Source organism: Phocoena phocoena, chromosome 20, assembly GCF_963924675.1.
Source record: "Phocoena phocoena chromosome 20, mPhoPho1.1, whole genome shotgun sequence".
Classification (NCBI taxonomy): Eukaryota; Metazoa; Chordata; class Mammalia; order Artiodactyla; family Phocoenidae; genus Phocoena; species Phocoena phocoena.
The window spans coordinates 39732506-39751770 of NC_089238.1; the positions used below are offsets into that span (position 1 = coordinate 39732506).

The 19265-nt window shown below is 56.6% G+C and overlaps 1 protein-coding gene across 2 annotated transcripts in view; it reads left to right on the forward strand.

The window, feature by feature from the left end:
- Nucleotides 1-7559: 7559 nt before the first annotated feature.
- Nucleotides 7560-19265, forward strand: part of CDH5 (cadherin 5) — a 34517-nt gene continuing 22811 nt past the window's right edge. The window contains exons 1-2 of one of the 2 annotated variants that reach the window (XM_065898698.1): nucleotides 7560-7588; nucleotides 18970-19189. In XM_065898698.1, the coding sequence (XP_065754770.1) occupies nucleotides 18989-19189 (201 nt within the window). In that variant the 5' untranslated portion in view covers nucleotides 7560-7588; nucleotides 18970-18988. Of the gene's footprint in view, nucleotides 7589-15018; nucleotides 15039-18945; nucleotides 19190-19265 lie in introns of those variants that run through there. The other variant, XM_065898699.1, reaches the window with a different exon arrangement.

Sequence of the window (19265 nt, forward strand, 5' to 3'; positions counted from 1 at the left end):
CTCCGATCCATTGTTCTCTGGGACACTCGATGCAGGACGCAAGCAACGCGAGGCCCAGAGGTAAGAAGTCCTGGCTTCCGTGTAGCAAGCTCTCTGCCAGACTCAGGCTTGCCCTCCAATCAGGGAGGAAGGGCCCTTGGTCCCATCCTGCCACTCCCGGCTCACTGGGCCACCCTGGAGCAAGGCCTTGACCTCTCTGGGCTTCTGCAGGAGATGAGGGTACACAAGGCTTGGTCAACAGGGTAACAGAGACAGATGATTCCAGATCATGGAGGAGAAAGGGGCTGCCCCCAGGCCTGGCCCTCCTCTGGCCCAGCTGTACCCCTCAGCCCACTTGTGCACCCACAAACATACATGGCCACATCAATGAGGGCGTCTTACACGGTCCACGCGAGCTCTGGCACATGCACGTGTAGCCACACGGCTGCCAAACAAACGCTGCGCACATGCAGAGGCCGCGCTCACACCCTCACACGCGCGCCCCCCGCCATCAACTTCTCTGTGGCGTCACTGTCATGACTAACGTTTATCGAGTGGCTACTGTATGACAGAGACAGCTCTGTGCACTTTACTTGAACCTTCTCAATGAATCCTTCCAGCAACCCCACGAGGAAGGCACGCAATCACTCCCATTTTACAGACCGGGAAACTGAGGCACCAAAGGTGCGTCCAGGATCAGCGGGACGGTAAGCAGCAGGCGTGCCCGGGACCTCAACCCTCACGTCAGGCTGCTCCTGGGTACCCCTCAGCCCCGAGCTCAAACACCGCTTCCTAACAGCCTGCCCGGATGTGGTGGGAGAAAAGTGAGAAACATCTGGGAAAGTGCTGTGCAGATAAGGTATTGTTCTCACTGTCGGGAATTCAATCCCTGTTCAATCGGTCCCTTCCTGGCCAAGGAAAGGCCTCACTTAGTCCAGCTCCAGCAACTGTACACTCAACAGCCACAGCTTGTGGCTCCCCAGCCTGGCCATAGACCACCAGACTGGACGGGGCGAATCACCTAAAATTCAGGGCTCCTCGGGGCCCGCCCAGTGAGAGGTCCCCTGGGGTCCCCAGTGTGGCTTGAAAGGCCCCGGCCGCCTGGCTTCACTCCAGCCAGTCCCTGATTTCCCCCACCCAGCAGCTCAACGCTTCCACCCAGGGAATGGCCTCTCCTTCCCAAACAGGCCTCTGTGCCTCTGACCTTGCTGTTCTCTCTTCCTGGCCAGTCCTTCCTCTTGCCCTGCCCATCTTCTGGCAGCTCCCCAGGCTACCTCCTCCAAGCACCCCCAGCACAAGGCACACACCTCTGTCGCCAACCTGGCTCCACCAGTGCTGCTTACACTGGTCTGACACATCGAAAGTGGGGACCCAGCCCAGTCACCTCTGCGTCCCCCGTGCCCACCACAGAGCTAGACAAAGCCTGCACATCATGAAATGTATTTTTTTAAACAATAAACAAGCACAAAACACTATCAAACAATGACATGCTGCCTGGAGTAGGATGATGATGTAGAGTGAGCACTCAACTGGGAACTGGAAGACAAGGGTTGGAATCCTGGCTCCGCTGCTCAGGAGCTGTGTGACCTTGGGCAAGTTACTCAGCTTCTCTGAGCCTCAGCTCCCTCATCAGGGAAATGGGAATATGAATAGTACCTACACTTCTCAGGGCTGTAGTGAGGAATCATTATATAAGAGGGGAGGAGCCCAGTAGGCTTTGGAACTGAATGAGTGGGGTACAGGTGAGATGGGATCTTTCCAAGGGGCAAGATGCTTTCCAGAATGGGAGTTTAGCAGGGCTGGACGGAGGGGTGGTGCTGGGTTGGGCTAACAGAGGTAGGAACGAAGAGCATCCTGGGTGCAAGGGAAACCGTGCAACTCAGGTTGGGACTTGAGCCCCAGGGGCCGGGACTCGAACCCAGCCAAATCCCAGACTAGGACTTGAACCCATGTTCTTTCAACTGAGATCACACACCACCTGGTCTCAGGACTTAATGAAGCTCAGGTCCTTGATGTCTCATTGCAGAAACAATTCAGTGAGAGACAAAGCGGTAGGTAAGAAGTGGATTTCTTTATAGAGAAATACACTCCACAGAGTGTGGGCCATCTCAGTTTTTATAGGGGTGGGTACTTTCATAGGTTAATGAGTGGGAGGAGTATTGCAGCTATTTTGGGGAAGGGTTGGGGATTTCGAGGAATTTCGTCACCGCCCACTTTTTGACCTTTATGGTCAGCCTTGGATGGAACTGTCATGGCGCCTGTGGGTGTATTACAATGAGCATATACTGAGGGCTCAAGGTCAGTGGAAGTCAACTTCTCTGCCATCTTGGACCTATTTGGTTCTAAACAGTTTATGTCGTGTCCTTGGGCTACGTCATCCTTTCAAAGGTTGTGCCCTGGCCCCTTCCCTCCTGTTTCACAAGGACAGCACAGGCAAAGGCCCGGAGGCAGGCGGCTGCGGCAGCTCAGCCTAAGGTGGGCCTGGGGTGTTCAGCAGGGCTCAGAACGTTCGCGGGAGCCCTGGCTTGAGGTGGGCAGTGCTGCCCTGGGCTAGCTACTCAGTGCTGTAAAAGGGGCAGAGCCGTACGCCCCCTCAAGGTCGCCCTGCGTATTAAAAATAAGGCTCAGGGCTTCCCTGGTGGCGCAGTGGTTGAGAGTCCGCCTGCCGATGCAGGGGACACGGGTTCGTGCCCCGGTCCGGGAAGGTCCCACATGCCGCGGAGCGGCTGGGCCGGTGAGCCATGGCCGCTGAGCCTGCGCGTCCGGAGCCTGTGCTCCGTAACGGGAGAGACCACGACAGTGAGGGGCCCGCGTACCGCAAAAAGAATAAAAAAATAAGTCTCAGAGCCTGGGCCCGGACATACACATAATAGGTTGGTGACTGTAATTAAGTCCACCCCAGTCTCAGAGTTTATCAAGGGACAGCCTCCTTCACCTCCCTGGGTCCCCACCCCCAGCCGGCACAGAGCTGGGCCCCCAGCAGGGCTGAGAGGCTGACTGACTGATTCAGTGCCTCCTTGAAGCCTCTGAGAAAAGGACCCACTATGTGCTGGAATATACCACGGACCACAGCTACACGCTACACTCGCCCCTCGCCCGGGTCTGCCTCAACGTGCCGGCGACTCATGCACGCACTCATCCATGCTCTCATTCGCGCATTCATTCGTTCAATGACCCCGGCTCTGGGCCCACCCTGAGCTCAGCTCTGAGTGCCCAGAGGTGAGTCCAGCCCAGCCCCTGCTTGGAGCAGAGCTCCCTGTTCCTTTCGGAGCCACAGCTGAAGGTGAGACTCCTCCCCTGCCCCTCCTCCCTCCTGAGCCCCTGCAGGCTACCCTACACCAACCCCGCCTTCCGTTTCCTCGGAAGGTTGGGTTCACTGCCCTCTCCACAGCCAGGGTGCCTTCCCCAAATCCCTGCTGCACCAACGGCCAAAGTGCTTTCCTTTCGTCTAAAATCCAGCAGGCTGCTCACACAGCGCCCTGCACTCGGGCTCACGGGTAACACAGCCCTCTCCTGCCCACCCCACGCCCGCCCCCAGTGGGCAGCCTGGGAGCCCAGGGCACTCAACTGTCCTCTCTGTCCCCCCAGCACAGGGAAAGTCTGAGCCTCAGGTACCCACACTCCTCAGCAACTGCAGGTTTCGGCCAATCATCTGGAGAAAAGAGGAAGGAAATGGAAAGTATTTCAGCCAGCACATCAAGCTGCGGACAGAACCACGGAGTGTGTCCCAGGCACTCTCACAGGAGCAGCCTCGCTTTAGCCCTCCCTACGTGTTCTGCGACACCATGTGCTGTGCTCACGCTCTCTGCCAGGGCTTTGCCTACAGGTGTGGGGCCACCCCGTACAGGGGTGAAGAGCCCTACACACCCACACATCCCCTGCAGAAGTTGCAGATCGGATCCACAGTGGGCTGGCTGCCCTTCTAGGAGCCCACGGTTTCAAGTCCACGTTTATGGAGCGCTCCCCCCGTGCTGTGCGCCCACCAGGAACAGACACGCAAAGGAGACACAATCCAGGCGCAGGGAAGAGAGAGAAGCAGATGAGCGAGGTGCTGGGCCGTGAAGGGGGTCTGTGTAAAAGGCTTCAGGGGCCCGGAGGAGGAAGCGGAATGGCGGAGGAGAGGGCGGAGGAGACAAGCTCTGGGGGGAGCAGGGGATGGGGGCTCTGCAGGCATGTGAGGGGGGCAGAGGAAGCAGCCCAGTGAGCGGAAGAGTGTGGGCAAAGACCCGGCGGCCCGGCTTCCCTGTGCCATCCTCGGGCCTCCCACACTGTGGGGAAGAAGGAACGGGATCGCTTGCTGAGAAGCCCCTGCTGTGCGCCAGGCAGGAAAGCTTGGTGGGTGAGGAGGTGGCCTCTGGACACAGAGGCCTGGCTGGGAATTTCCAGTCCACCACTGACAAGCTCTGTGATCTTGGGAGCACTTAGTTCCCAGGCTATGCTTCCCCATCTGTATAATGGGAATAACAACAGAACCCTCCCCCAGGGTTGTCCTGAGGATTGAAAGGGGTGTCCCACGGAGGGAGAGCTCCCAGGCCAGGGTCCTCCAATGTGAGCGTGCAAGCATGTGGCCTAGGAGCTACATACGTGTAGGTCTCAGGGTTCCATTGCCAGCCATTCTGCCTCTGCCGCCCTGCTGGGGCCTATGAATCTGCATTTTCAACACGCGCTCCCCAGACGATTCTGAGACAGGTGGCCAGAGGACCACACTTTGAGAAATACCTGTTCAACGCATGTGTGCTGTTACGATCATTTATTTTCATTGTCTCGTCTGCTGCTCCGACAGCCCTGCAAAGTCTGAACTGGTGACTGATTTCACAGGTGAGGAAAGGGGTTCAGAGCGGCAGGCTCCAGGTCACACAGCCAGTGACAAGCTGGCATAGAATCTGCACCCCCAAGCCTGAACCCCTCCAAGCAAGATGTCATAGGGCCCCCTCCCCGGTCAACTTATGTCCTGGCAGAGGCCTTGTTATCACACTCCCCAGCCCACCCACACCGCCTCCATTGTCACTTCCCCCTCCAGCTACTAATCAGGTCCCACAGACCATCCCGTTTCCTGCCGGCCCTCGGGCTGCCTCCTTTGCCCCTGATGGTACCTTCCTGGCCTTGTGTCCTCCCGTCACCTCCTCTGCCTCCAGAGGGGTTGGAATCGGGGCTGGGCAGTGGCAGAAATCGGGCAGGAGACCCTGAGGGGACCCTCAGGGGCACGAGCTTCCCTCCGTGGCCTGGACTACCTCTCTGTGGAGGACCCATCCCCACCCCCCGGGGCACACGCCCAGATGACCAGCCCCTTGTTTACTAATGACAGGAACAGCGGGGTTTCAGGGCAGAGTCAACTTCCTCCCAGACTGAGATCACAAAGGGATGGTGCCAGGACAAACCCCATCCCTGTCTGCCACCAGGGCTGAGTCTGAGACCCAGCAGGAAGTGATGCCCGGGCCTGGACCGACCTCACGGGCACACAGACCACAAGGGCAGGCAGTCGGCACGGGCGGGTGTGAGAAGTCAGGCTGAGGCACGAGGGACGGAGCCCTGAGCCGGTCCTGGCTTCTCTGTGGCCACCCCACCCCCTGGCAGGAGAAGGCAGAGTTAATCCTGTTGGAGAAAAAAGTGCTGAGCTTTTGTTTGTTCATTCCGCGAACAGCCAGTGATGTGCGGCTTCCCGCGCAGAGGCCCGCCTCAGGACCATCCTCCCTCCAGCGCCATCTGCCTTCCCTGCTGCTGGAGTCCCCTCAGCACACAAACATGCCAGCACTGCTTTAAAACAAAACCTAAAAGCCGCCCATCTCTCTGCTCCATTCACTGCAAGTCTGAGGGAAGGAGCCGGGATCACACGCCTCTGTTTCCTGATCCCCCTGCACCAGCCGCCCCCCTCAGTCCCTCATGTCGACTCCTTTCCCTTTAACCTGCTCTGGTCACAGCCATCAGGGACCTCCCACTTCCAGATCCAGTGGTCAAGTCTCAGTGCCCACCTTTCCCAGGCTGACCCAGCCAACACCCCTGGCTTCCCTCCTTCCTCCCTGGGCTCTCTCCGAAGGAATCTACAGATCTCAAGAGGCCCGGGGCCTCCCTCCCTGTTAGCTCGTCCACTGCCAAGGCCTCAGGTGCCAGCCATACGCTCAGGGCTTCCAAAACTCACCTCCAGGCTGAGTGTCTCCAACTGTATCCACCCTGTCTCCCACTGTCTCCAACTGTATCCACTAAATCCACCCCTGTCCCCAACTGTATCCACCTATATCCAACTATCTACCTCCATCTCCAGCTGCCAATCTGACATGCCACTTGGGTGTCTAAAAGCCATCTCAAACTCAACATGCCTGGAACAGGGAAATCTTTATCTTCCCCTCCCCCCAAAATACCCTCCCACTCCATTCCCCATCTCCACACCAGTGTCCACTGACTTAGTGCCCCTGGGCAAGGCTCTCTCCCTCTCAGGTCTCTGTTTGCCCAGCTGTATAAAGAGAACCAGTTCGGGACTTCCCAGCCATTCATCCATCCATGGAAAAACACGGGCAACTAGGCAAAGATTCCCACTACTTGCCCTGGGAGATTCCAAATCAGTTGGACTGGGGTGGGGCCCCGGTACCTGCAGTTTGTAAAACCTCCTCTTGTAACTCTCATGATTCACAGAACCCGAGCGCCTTCTGCCCGCAGCTTCTTGGTTCTAAGGGTCCCTGGTCCTGCCTTCAGCTTCCCCATCTTCCACGCCCCTCTTGGACTCTTGTTTATCTCAACAGCCATGTGAGGCTGAGGTCATATTATCCCCATTTTACTGAAGAGGAAACTGAGGCTGGGGTGGAGGTGCATGACTGGCCCATCAGGCACCTGGCTCCGCCTGATATTCCTAAACCCAGAGGGCGCACCCCTAACCCCCAACACCCAGGCTGGCACCTTACAGCTGGAACCCAGGCCCACGCCCACCAGAAGTCAATCCAGTTCACAGACCCAGGAGCTGCAGCCTGTTCCCATCTCCTACCCACCCCACCGCAGGGGCCCCTGAGGCCTCCCCAGCCACTGCAAAGTCTGCCCCTCCCCCAGCATGTCATGGAGTCACCTGGGAAAATCTGGCTCTGGGCCCAGGGTGACCCAGGCTGGATTTCTGGCTGTGCTACGCCCCAGCTGAGTAGACAAGCACCTCAAACTTGCTGAATTTTTAGTGTCATGAGCTATAAAGTGGGGGTGACGGCACCTGCCCTCGGGGTCACGAGGAAGATGAACGAAGCCCCTCGGCAGGTGTTGGGCTCAAAGCCCCAGAGCTGAGGCCTGGGGTTGGGGCCCGAGTTAAGCGTCCCGGCCAAGTCCAGGGCTAGGCCTCCATGGGGACGGCCCAGCTGGGCCGAGGAGGCCGCCCACCACGGGGCCTGCCTCTCTGCAGCCAGCCCGGCCCTCACAAACGAACAATAACAGGAAACCATCCTTGGTGGGGGTGGGGGGGGTGCACATGGGCCAGGGCCAGCTGGAAAACCTGAAGGGGCGGCGGCCAGGCCTCCCTTACCGCCGGGTGGGGCTCCCCTCCAGAGGCTGTTGGCCGAGCTCTGCACAGTTCCACGGCACGCTCAGCCCCGGCTGGACAGCCAGACGGAACGGACACACCTCTCAGCCCACAGGCAAGGTGAGTGAGGGTCCTTGACTTCCCCATATGTAGAACGGTCATCATCGGCTCCCAGGGAAGCGCCACTCCTTGGGGTAGACTGGGTCTCCTGGCTCACAACAGAGCTGGGAAAGGTGCGCCCAGGGGTGGTGCCGCGGACACGAAGGGATGTTCTCGGGGAAGGGGTAAGCTCGGCTCTCCCACAGGTAGACTCCCAGACTCAAGGGCCCACTGGCTTCTGTGGGTGCTGGGCTCAGATGCTCAGAGGACAGGATTCCGCCTGAGTCGCCCAGCACACCAGGGGCAGAGGACTGGCACCCAAGTGGTGCCCCTTCCCCCACGAGAGAGGATTTACCACGGATGACATCATCCCGTCCCCTCGAAGGCTCTGTGCTGGGATTGGGAGAGAAGCCCTGGAAGGGGAGCTTGGAGCCTCGGCCCTCCCTGTCAGCCACTGCCCCCATTTTCAGTACAGGCAAGCGGAGGCCCTACCTGTGGAATCCCCTCCCCTCCTTCCCCAGACACCGTAGGGGCCGGTTACGAGCTGCGGAAGCTGTAGTTTTTCTCCCCCAAAACCGAGGTACCCGTAGATTGGGGCCCAAGGGACCCAGCAGCCCTCATAATTTTAGAGAAGTTCCCCCCAAAGACTTGGAGGCAGGCGGTCTAGGGTGAGAGCCATCCTGGATACAAATCCCAGCTCTACCACTCGCTTCCCGCGTGACTTTGGGAAAATTACTCAGTGTCTCCAAAACTCAGTTTGCTTCTCTGAACAATGGAGATGGCGATTCTTTTTGCGGTTCATCATGAGACCTGGAAATGATGTCTACAGAAGGCTCTGAAGCACTGGAGCTCACTACTTTATATTACCAGCAAGCCGATGAATTAGATACAGCCTTTCTCCATTTCTCAGTTGAGGCAACTGAGATTTGGGGCAAGAACTCGTACCCCAAAGCCCAGGCTCTTTCCAGAACCATGCAGCTTCTCATGTGCCAGCCTCCTCATCTGTAAACTGGAAGAAAGGGTCTTTTCATGAGGCAATTAAAGGAAGCGATATACACACTTGGTACCGGGAACGGATCGTAGGAGGGGAGCTTTAAGAAATCACAGCTGAATTTACCTGCCACCCAGAGCTGACCATGGCCTGAGTGTCACAAAGGTTTTGACCCCTGAGGTCGGTCAGTCCCCAGTAGGTGAGAGATGCGTCAGCTCATCCTCCAGCGAGCGCTCTGGGCAGCTACTCCACGCCAAGCACTATGCTTGTTCCTCACCCCCACCCCATGGACATTTCTGCCATGGGTGGTGGGCAGACAGGATCCTGACAGGAGACGAAGGGCATTCCAGGGGAGGCAGGGAGCCTGGGCAGCTCATTGGACCTGGAGAGGCCAGTGCAGCCAGAAGGTTTTCAGAGCAGGGAGTGGCAGGAGGGCCAGTGATGCAGAAGGCCATGAGTAAGTAGCAGGACCGAGAATTTTGGTTCATCTTCAGGTGATGGGGAACAGCGGGACCCTCCCATCTGGCCTGAGTCCAGCCATGTGTGGGTGCCAGCCTGGAGGTGATCAAGGGGCCCAGGAGCTTCTGCGCCCCCAGGCAGCCCTGCTAATTCTGGCTTCCAGTGGTGAGGGGGTAGGCGAGGGGCCCACCGGCCTTGCAGGGGTTAAGCTGCCCACCCTGCAGTCTAGACCTGAGCGATAGTGCTTCTGAACAAGGGCCGGACATGGGAGCAGGAAGCTGGAGGGGCCATGCTTATTTTCTCCCATAGCTGGATGACTCACAGCTCTGCTGCTGCCTCGGGGATACACAGTGGACACACTGGCCACTAGCTCAGGGAAAAAAATCTTGAGCCCCTTGCCCATGGGATCCATCCCTTACTACTTCCATCACCTCTCTGCACCCCCTCGGCATCCTTGAAGCTACTAAAAGAATTCCCATTTGACAGACACGACCACAGAGTCTGAGAGAAGCTGAGCAGCCAGTCCAAGGTCACACAGTTACTATGAGGTGAAAGCAGGATATGAATGAGGCCAGCCCCTTCTGACCCCACTGCCCTGTCACACTCCATAGGGAAGCCTGGAGAGGGGAGAAGCAGGGGAGGATTGAACCTGACAGTTCAAGCCACAGAAGCAGGCACCAGGATGAGCCAGGAGCCCAATGATCCTGGGGGAGGAATGTTCTAGGAGACAACTGCTGCCCTCAGTAGCTTAGCTTCTGGCTGGAGAGATACTGACAAGCCCATCGTAACCCAGATCCAAGCTGATGTTGGGTGGAGAAATCACAGAAGACTCCCTGGAGGAAGAGCAGGAGCCCCAGAGGATGCTGGGAAGTCTTGGGCCTGCTCTCTGAGCTTCAGTCTTCTAATTTCTCTAGGGCAAGGGATGGACCACATAGTCTCTAAACTGATTCAGGGACCTCCAGATTGTCTGCCACAGCATAACTATCAGATTCTGGCAGGTGCAGACACTGGGAGGAGGGGGAAGTAGGGCCCATGCGGCTGGGCCAGGAAGGCAGTGAATGAGATTTCCTTCTAGAGGAGAACAGACAGGAGCAGGAGGTGGGCCCAGGGCAGAACCAGGAAATGAGGTCAGGTGTGAGTCGGCCAGTCAAGCCCACAGCTGCCAGGCCAGGCTGAGTGGGTAGGTGAGGGTTGAGACACCCACACATTTACTAAGCACCTACTGTGTGCTGGGCTTTGTACCCATGATCTCATTCAATCCTCCATTAGAGATGAGGAAGCTAGAGCTCAGAGAGGGCAAGGAATGGGCCTAAGGCCACACAGCTCATGAGCAAACAGGCAAGTGTGTGAGACTTGTTGCCGCCAATGACTGCCTCAGAGCCCCAGACAAAGTCAGAAAGCCCAGAAGAGGCTGGAAAAGGCTCTCCCAAGGGTGGGTTTTCTCTCCTTCAAGCTTTGAGCTGCCCCATTAGGAGATAAGGGAATGACCCAGAGACCCCAGGACAAATTTGTTTCGAATCGTACACTAGGTCTGGTGAATTGGTTGTATCTAGCTCAAAGACTGTATTGAGGATTCAGGGGCTGAGTTCAAGTTCGGTGGGAAACGAACACTGTAATTGATTACTGATGTCTGCCGTGAGTATGTGAATGGCAACCCATGATCTCTGTTTCGCCAGCCCTACCTTCGGAAGCCCCCTGCACACGGGTGTATGTTCATCAGGGACCCATAAGAAGGACAATCTGACAGTCCTCAAAGGATCAAAATCCTAATGGTGGTGTGCCTGACAAAGTGGTGGGCCGTTAGAGATGCTGTATGGTGACAGGAGGAGCTTCTCTGAGTTCTATCAACCACTGTATGTGCTCTGACCACCCAAGGTGCTGTAGGCAGATTTGTGCAGATTTGTTTTAAATCCTCTGAGGAAGGAGGGAAGGAGTGCAAGATCAGAGCTGGAGACCGAGGCGGGCTGACAGACAGCAGTAGGGACACCGACACCTCAAGGTCCTCTGGGCCTTGAGTTCACGCCGCTGGATGCTGGGATGAAGCGGATGCCTGGTCAGAGACACTCGCGCCAGCAGGCAGAGGCTGCGCTGGAGCGGGAGCCAATCAGAAGACCTTGTGGGGGGTACGGACTGGGGCTTGAAAAGAAGCAGAGCACTCACCCAGGGGCCACAGCAAGGAAGGGCATTCGGGCAGAGGGAACAGCCTGTGTATTCCATAAACGTCCAGTTCTCCTCGAGGCTGGGTGGGGCAGGGAGGTGAGGGAGAGGAGAACCAGAGGGGTGGGCAGGGGCACTCTGTGCTGGGTCTTGAATGCTGGCTCAGGAGCTAGGCTTCACCCTGCAGGGTGTGGGGAGCCAGGGAGGAGCGGTCAGCAGGGGAGCAGCGTGGGCAGCTCTAAGGGGAGCCGAGGGAGGGAGGCTGTTGGCAGAACCCGAGGGGAGAGGATCACAAGAGCAGGTCACAGGGCTGAACTGAGCCCCAAACCAGGATAAAGCCCCAAGGGGCCAGCTCATAGCTGCCCGGCTCCACGGCCCCTGGGGACTCACCCTTCATCCTCCCAGTGCCGGTGATCCCTGAACGAGTTTGGGGGTCACTGGCTCCAACCTCGACCCCAGACTGAGGCTCGAGGTGTGGAGTGGGAGGGCAGTGGGAGAGCCGCCCAGGGCCACACAGGGGGCAGGGGCTCTAGTGCCTTCACCCCCACCCCTGCAGGTTCTGGGCCTCTCCTCCCACCTCCTGGCCCCTCATCCCTGACCCAGGGCCTCTGGGCTGCAGCCCAGAGCCTGCAGGAGGCTGGGCTGGGACTGAGCGTCCAGTCCACCCTCCGCGGCTTTGCCTGGGGCCGGGCTCTGCTGCCAGGTCTTGTCCTAGCTGCTGGCGGGCGTGCTGGGCGGGAGAGGGGCCAGCCCCACAGAGAGGAGACTCTTCGGGGGACAGGGGTGTGTGCTTGTGTAGGCAGCACGTTTGTGTGTCCGTGTGGCCTGAGGATGTCATGTGTGTATCCCTGACCTGGAGTCTTCCTCTACCCCACCCCCAAGGGCCCTCCAGTCTGCTCAATAAACGCCCGGACTTAGCCCCTGAAACCTAAGGCTTGAACAGGGTCGGGGCAGAACCATCCCAGCCGGGGGCGTTTGCCAGGCTGCCCGCTGAGCAGCTCCCAGCTGGCCCAGGCTTCCGAGGGCCCATTTAACTACAAAAGGAGGAGCCCCAACCCGCCCCCCTTCCACCTCCCTCTGGGGCCCCCTGGCTCCTTCTTAGAGCACAGAGCTGAGCGGACCTCACAGCCCCTTTGAAAAGGCCAAACGCCAGTGACAGAGGGGGTCCTGAGAAACAGACCAAAGGGAGTTTTGCCTACTGTCTCACAGCAGATCAGAGAGAGGCAGGATTCACTGCTGGGCTGAGACCGTCTGAGAAATCAGGGCCCTCCCCTCTCTGCCCTCTCACATCTTCCTCTACGCCTCCATCAAAGCACCACAACTTGAAACTGTGTTTTTTATCAAGTGGTTAATGTCTCTACACAAGGGTGCAGCCTGTGTAGGCTCCCCACTTGTAGTTCAGTACCTGGCACATAGTAGGTGCTCAATAAATGTTTGTTGAATGACTGTATAACATCCAGGCTCTAGAGAGGGCTTCAGAGAAGTGGTGACATGTGACCTAAGTCCAGGCAGAGGTGAGAGAACGGCAAGTGCAAAGGCCAGAAGCTGTGACCAGGCCTGGTGGGTGTTACCATCCCACAGGCTGGGGCTCCTCTTCGAGGCTCACCAAGCAACACCCCCCTCTTTCTTAATTTTTAAATTTATTTATTTATTTTGGCTGCACTGTGCAGCATGCGAGATCCTAGTTCCCCCAACCAGGGACTGAACCGGCGCCCCCTGCAGTGGAAGCACGGAGTCCCAACCACTGGACCGCACCCTTGAGACCCAGACAGGGAACTGGAGAGGAGCAGAGGCACACAACCTCTCCAGCCCCCCCCAACTTGGCTCAGCTTTCAGAGCCAGTCCTCAGGCCCAACCCAGGCATCTAGGTTCTGAGCTCAGTGGTCCCACCCACTGTGGACACAGACCCAAACCCAGGAGTTCTCCAAGGCCTTGCCCTCTGATCCGGGCATGACTGAGCCCAGCCATCCCCCAGATGCTCTGAGGTTCCTCTGCCCCTTCTCCTGGGCTCCATGCCCATTACCAGGGGCCTGGGCCACACACTCTGTCCTCTCATTGGGCCCCCTGGACCTTCCCAGACTGACCGAGGGCACAGAGGGCCCACCCTCATCCATCAGTCCACTTGGAGCTGCCCCCAAAAGCCTCGTACACAGCTCCAGGGACTGAGCATCATCACGGATCCTGGGTAACAGGGACACAGGCCAGCACCTGGCCTCTGGGTGCCCAGCAGGCACGTCTGAGCTGCCAAGCGAATCCCCTCTCCCCCATGTCTGTTGTCAGGAAAGGCCCCGGGGCTACTCAGCTGGGCATTTCTGAGCACAGAAATCAATTCCAACATCCTCAGGCCCACCACACATCTGTGGTACCGCAAACCCAACCAGCAGCGGCCTGATCTCTCCAAAAACTTGGTGAGAGCAACCAAGAGATGTGACTCCTACTTACAGGAAAGTAAAGGGCTAAAATAAACCTGACCCCAGCTGTGCTCTGACCACACCTCCAGAGGTGTGGCCAAGGGAAATTCTGTTTCCAGCTGTGGGTCCAGCAAATCCTGCCAGCTGACTTCCTCTCCAACAGCAGGAGGAGGAGGAACGATTTTTCGATTTTTCGAAAAAGCCCTTCCTCTCAGCCCCCATTTACGTGGACAAATTTCTAACACAAAAGGCAAAAGACACAAATAAACATGGCTTTTCAGATGGAAAAGTCCCTCAGGACCCTCTGAGATTGGGTGTAGAAGGAGCCCAGGATTTAGAAAAAGATAAATCTGGGTGAGGGTTCCAGATCTACCACTTACGAGGTGTTTGTGTCTGAGCCTCAGTTTCTTCCTCTGTGAAATGGGGATGATAATTCCTACATCCTGAGGACAGTGTGAAAACTAAATGAGATTTCATCTATGAAAGTCAAACATGGAGAACAGCTGCTTATTATTACTATTATTACTACCATTATTATTATTATTACATATTAATGTCACCGCAGAAATAGAGAGAGAGTGGCATGATGGAAAGGCACTATTCGGGGTGAAAGGCAGCCTAAGTTCAAATCCTGGCTCAACCACTCGCCGCTGTGTGACCCAGCAGGGCTCACTCCACCTCTCTGAGCCTCATCTGCAAAATGGGATCACTGACAACTACCTGGCAGTTTGCAAGGCTTAAGTGAGATAAGGTTTCAGTGTGCCACTGAGGAGGTGTTTCAAAGGAGAGACTTTATGAAGGAAACACTTACAGAGCTGTGAGCTCAGTCAAGGGAACAAACGGGATGTTGAGTCCTGCAGAGACCAGCAGCAGACCACCACAGGACCAAAGGGACAAAGAGGAGGGAAGGGTGTTTCCCGAACCCAGTGAGGGACGGATGGGAGCCACAGAAGCTACCGGGATGGAGAGGTGCAGCCACAGCAGTACAAATGAACCAGAGCAGACAGCAGCAGGGAGGAAGTACCCCAACTTTTCTCCTCCCATCCTCAGACACCTGCTAGAGCCCCCATTGGCCAAACACCAGAACCTCGCGCCTGTAGGCCAAGGGTCAGTCCCCTTGACACAGAGCAGAGGTCAGGGGAGGGGTGGGGGAGTAGATTCAGCAGGGTAGGGACCTGCAAATCCCCCAACCAAATGGTTGGGTGTTCACAATCAAGAATGGTAAGCTAACTACTCAGTAGAGCAAAACAGAGTGTCGGTGAGGATTCATACATGCTTGGTTTTATTCTTAGCTACTTTTTTGGCCATGTTACAAATGTTTTTTTCAATTCAGGCCTGAAAACAACCCTGAGAGGTAGACACTAGTGTTCCCATTGTACAGATGATGAGACTGAGGCTCAGAGAGGTAAAGAGTCTCGCTCACGGTCACAGAGCAGCAAAGCAGCACAACTGACATTCTCTAAACCACAGACCCTGGAATCACAGCCGTCACCCTGCTCTGTGTGAACCCAAAGAGGAGAGAGCCATGTGTCAGGTGTGGCTGGGCCTTGGGGAAAAGGGAAGATGTAGACAGGGCAGGTAGAAAGCCATTCTCCAGGAAGGGAAGGAAGCTGTGATTTGAGCCCAGCAATGGGACCTGGGTGTCAACCCTGGGACGAGCCCCAGGCAGTGCTGCAGTGGAAGATGCCCAGGGATGCATGAGATGCAAGGTGAGGACCAGGGATGGCTCCCCAGAGGAGGACATTTGGGCTTAATCCTGGATGACAAGTTCATGAGACAGAGAAAGAGTAAAGACCTATGGGGCTGTCCTGGGCCACTTCTCCTCCCTCGCTACCTGTCCTCCTTCATGTTCCAGCCTCACAGTTTGAGCACCAGCCACGTGAAGGGACTGTCTGTAAGCTGCTCCAGCCCCACCTTCTTCCGCACACCAGGCCATGTCTCCAGCAGCTGCTGGCCATGGCCACAGAGATGTTTCATAGCAACTCCAACCTGACACAGCCCACACAGACCTTTTGGTACCACTACCCGTCTTCCGAACCTCAGCAAAGCCCTGCCCCCGCCAACTGCTCAGGCCAAAGACTCGAGAGCCATCCTAGATTCCTCTCCATCCCTCACCCGCTACATTCCATTCACAGCAAGTCCTGTTAACTCCACCTCGAAAACACATCCCATGGCCACGCACCTCTACACCTGGTCTGGGCCACCATCAACTCTCGCCTGGATGACAGTGACCTCCCCTGCTGGTCTCCCCTCTCTCCCAGCCCGTCTCCTCACCTCAGCCAGGGATCTCTTCAAATCAGATCATGTCACCTTCCCTCGTGCTTAGGAAAAAGCTCTCTCTAGGCTGCCCTGTACAACCCAACTGCATTAGTTTCCTCCAGCTGCTGTAACAAACCACCCCAAAGGTGGCTGGCTTGAAACAACACCAATTTATTTATTTATTATAGTTCTGGAGGTCTGAAGTCCGAAATGGGTTTCGGTGGGTGAGAATCAGGACTGTTTCCTTCTAGAGCCTCTAGGGGAGAATCTATTTCCGTGCCTTTTTTGACTTCCAGAGGCCGCCCCCATTCCTTGGCCTGGGGCCCCACAGGCCAAGGAAACAGAGGATGGAAACCCCAACCTCTGTTTCCATCATCACATCTCCTTTCTCCTGATTCTGACCCTCCTGCCTTCATCTTTTAAGGACGCTGTGATTGTACTGGGTCTATCCACATAGTCCAGGATAATCTCCCTATTTCAAGATCCTTAACTTAATGCTATCTGCTGAAAGTCCTTTGCCAGGGAAGGTAATATTCACAGGTTCCAGGGGTGAAGACATGGACACCTTTGGGGAGCTGTCACTCAGCCTACCATCCCGACCTTGTCACCTCTTCTGGAGCCCCCATTGCTCATCTGACCCAAGGGCCTTCTTTTGGCTCTTCAAACAAACGAACCGTTTTTCTACCTCAGGGACTTTGCACTTGCTGACCCTTCTGCCTGGAATACCCTCCCTTCCCCTGGCATTCCCAGGGCTGACACTCCGATGTTGGCATGAATATCATCTCTCTGAAAGGCCTCCCCTGGCCTTGAAGTCTCAGCCAGCTGCCCCCTCGCCCTCTGCTGTGTCCCCCAGTGTAATTCCCTGAGAGCCTCTGATCAGCAGCTGATGTTTTTCCCCATGTACTTATTTTCCTGGGGTTCCCACGACAGCGTGCACTCCCCGGGGACAGGTCCTGTCTGTCCTGCTCACTGCTGCACCCCAAAGCCTAGCACACAGTAGATGCTCAATACGCATCCGCTCAGGGCGTGGCCTCGTATCTTGTCCTGCCCAGGGGCCTGAGAACTTCTCTCTCCCCATTTCTCAGTTTCACTTCTATCTGTTTTACTTTTTCATTTTTTGAGTCACTTCTCACTTGAGGGAGGAAGAAGGGAGCAAGACATGCAGTTCCTTTTGAGGCAAAGAAGGAAATGACCCACCGGGCCTGAGCCCAGCGAGGCTGGCCAGGGGTCACAGCTGCCACCTCCCCTGAGTCAGGACCAGCTTCCTGGCAGAACTCTCAGCTCCCTGAGCCTTTGTTCACTGCCTTCCTCCGGCCCAGAGCAGCTGCCCTTTTCACAGCCCACCTCAAAGGGCACCAGGTCTCCTCCAGTCTGACCACCTCATTGAGGACTGAGGGAACTGGGACCGGAAGCCTTCCCAGGCACATGGCACCTGCGTTCCAGGCCCGGCTAATGCTCTGTCCCAGCCAAACCCTGCGAGCCTACTTCTGCCTGGGCCAGCAGCCGGGGGCCACAGGGGTGCTGGATGCTAAGCTCAGCAGGCCCACAGGCCAGTCTTCACACACACCCCCGGCCCTCACTGAGGACAGCCTGGCGCCAGTGTCTCAGAGGAAATGTTACTAGAGTTTAGAAACCTCCTGTGCTGTGCAAAATCCAGCTTCTCCCTGCGGCCAGGGCGGGCGACAGCCAGGGAGGTGGCCTCCCATCCAGCACCCAGTGGGTCCCTGCCTCTCTCCAGGCAGGAGCCCTGATTCTGACTCCCACTCCCACCCACCAGCCTTCTTCCTCTGAACCATCCCAGGAGCCACAGGTCAGTGACACAGGGACCAGCAAGGGTAGACTGATGGGGTCAAGGGCTGAGAGGGCATAGTGACAGCCGAGGTCACAGCCTCTACCCACCCTGGGGCAGTGAGACAAGCCCTCTTCCTTCTGGAATTCAGGATGAAGTCGGGCCCTGATCTCTGGGTGACCCCAGATCCCCATCCAGGTTGATCCCATGTCCCAAGGGCTGCCTTCATGGGGGCAATCACATGGGGTCTTGTGCTTAAAAGGACCCCATGCTGGGTTTCACATTCTTCCGTCTCTGTCCTGAAATTCTTAGTAACTTTTGAGAAAAGGACCCCACGTTTCCATTCTATACTACGCCCCACAAACTACGAAGCTGGTCCTGCGAGCCCAGCCTCTCTACCCACCACCCCATCCCACCCCTGTTCTCGTGACAGCTCCTAAGCTAATCACCAACTGTGAGCGCTGCCTCTGGTGAGGGCCTGGCCCTCTAGGTCACCACATTTGGGTTTCTTAAGAGCCTTCTAAGACAACATCAAAGCAACACTGCCACAGGGGCTCTCGGACTAGCCGGGGGGCATGTTTGTTCAGAGGAGTCTTTAAATCCCACCACACAGCAGCTGCTAGGTCAAGAGAGGGCAGTAGGAAGAAGCATGAACTTTGGGGCCAGGCCGACTTGGTTTGAGTTTGACTCTGAGGCTTCCCGTCTGGGTGATCTCAGAAACGTTACTAAACCTCTCTCTTCCTCCGCTCATCTATAAAGTGAGGGCCACAATTATACCCACCTTTTGGCTTACTGGGAGGATTAAGTGCGATAACACATATAAAGTGCTTGGAAGAGTGTCAGGCATTCAATAGTTATTGATATTTATTTTTTGTACTTATACTTATCGATGACACTTATTGATAAATGTCAGCTGCTGAGGTCAGACACCTGGGCTTTATTCTCAGCCCCACCATTTACTCCACTGTGAACTTAACTTCTCTGTTCCTCAGTTTCCCTGTCTGTAAAATCCAAGCTGGGTGTCCACCGCACAAGGCTTTGGGAGCTACCATCCACATCAGCATTGCTCTCTCCTCCAGGAAACCTTCCCTACAGCTCTCCTCTAGCCTCCCCTGTCGCCCATGCTTGCTTGCCCAATAGCACACGTGACTCTTAAGTACGAATTGTTTCTGTGTCTGGCTTCCCCTCCCAGACTAGGAGCTCCACGGGGGCAGGAAGAGGGTGTGGTTCTGCTAGTCTGAGCAGAGAGTGAAGGATGAAGGGTTAAACAGTTCAGTGCTCCCCGGGAGATGCTCGCACCCCACATTCCCTGATGGTCTCTCTCCTCGTCCCTCAGAACCGTCCGTCCCGGGAAGATGCAGGTGTTCGTGATGCTGCTGGCTGCAGGGGGCACCTGCCTGGGCCTGCTGGCAGCAGCTGCAGTGGCAGTCAACCCTGACCGACCCGACCCCCCCAGCTCGCTGCCCATTCACCGGCGCCAGAAGAGAGACTGGATCTGGAACCAGATGCACATCGATGAAGAGAAAAACGGCTCACTGCCCCACTATGTGGGCAAGGTAAGGCTCAGGCCCCAGAGCGGGAGAGGCGTGCCGTGGTGGTGGTGATGATAAAGACAGTGACAGGTGCTGTGGT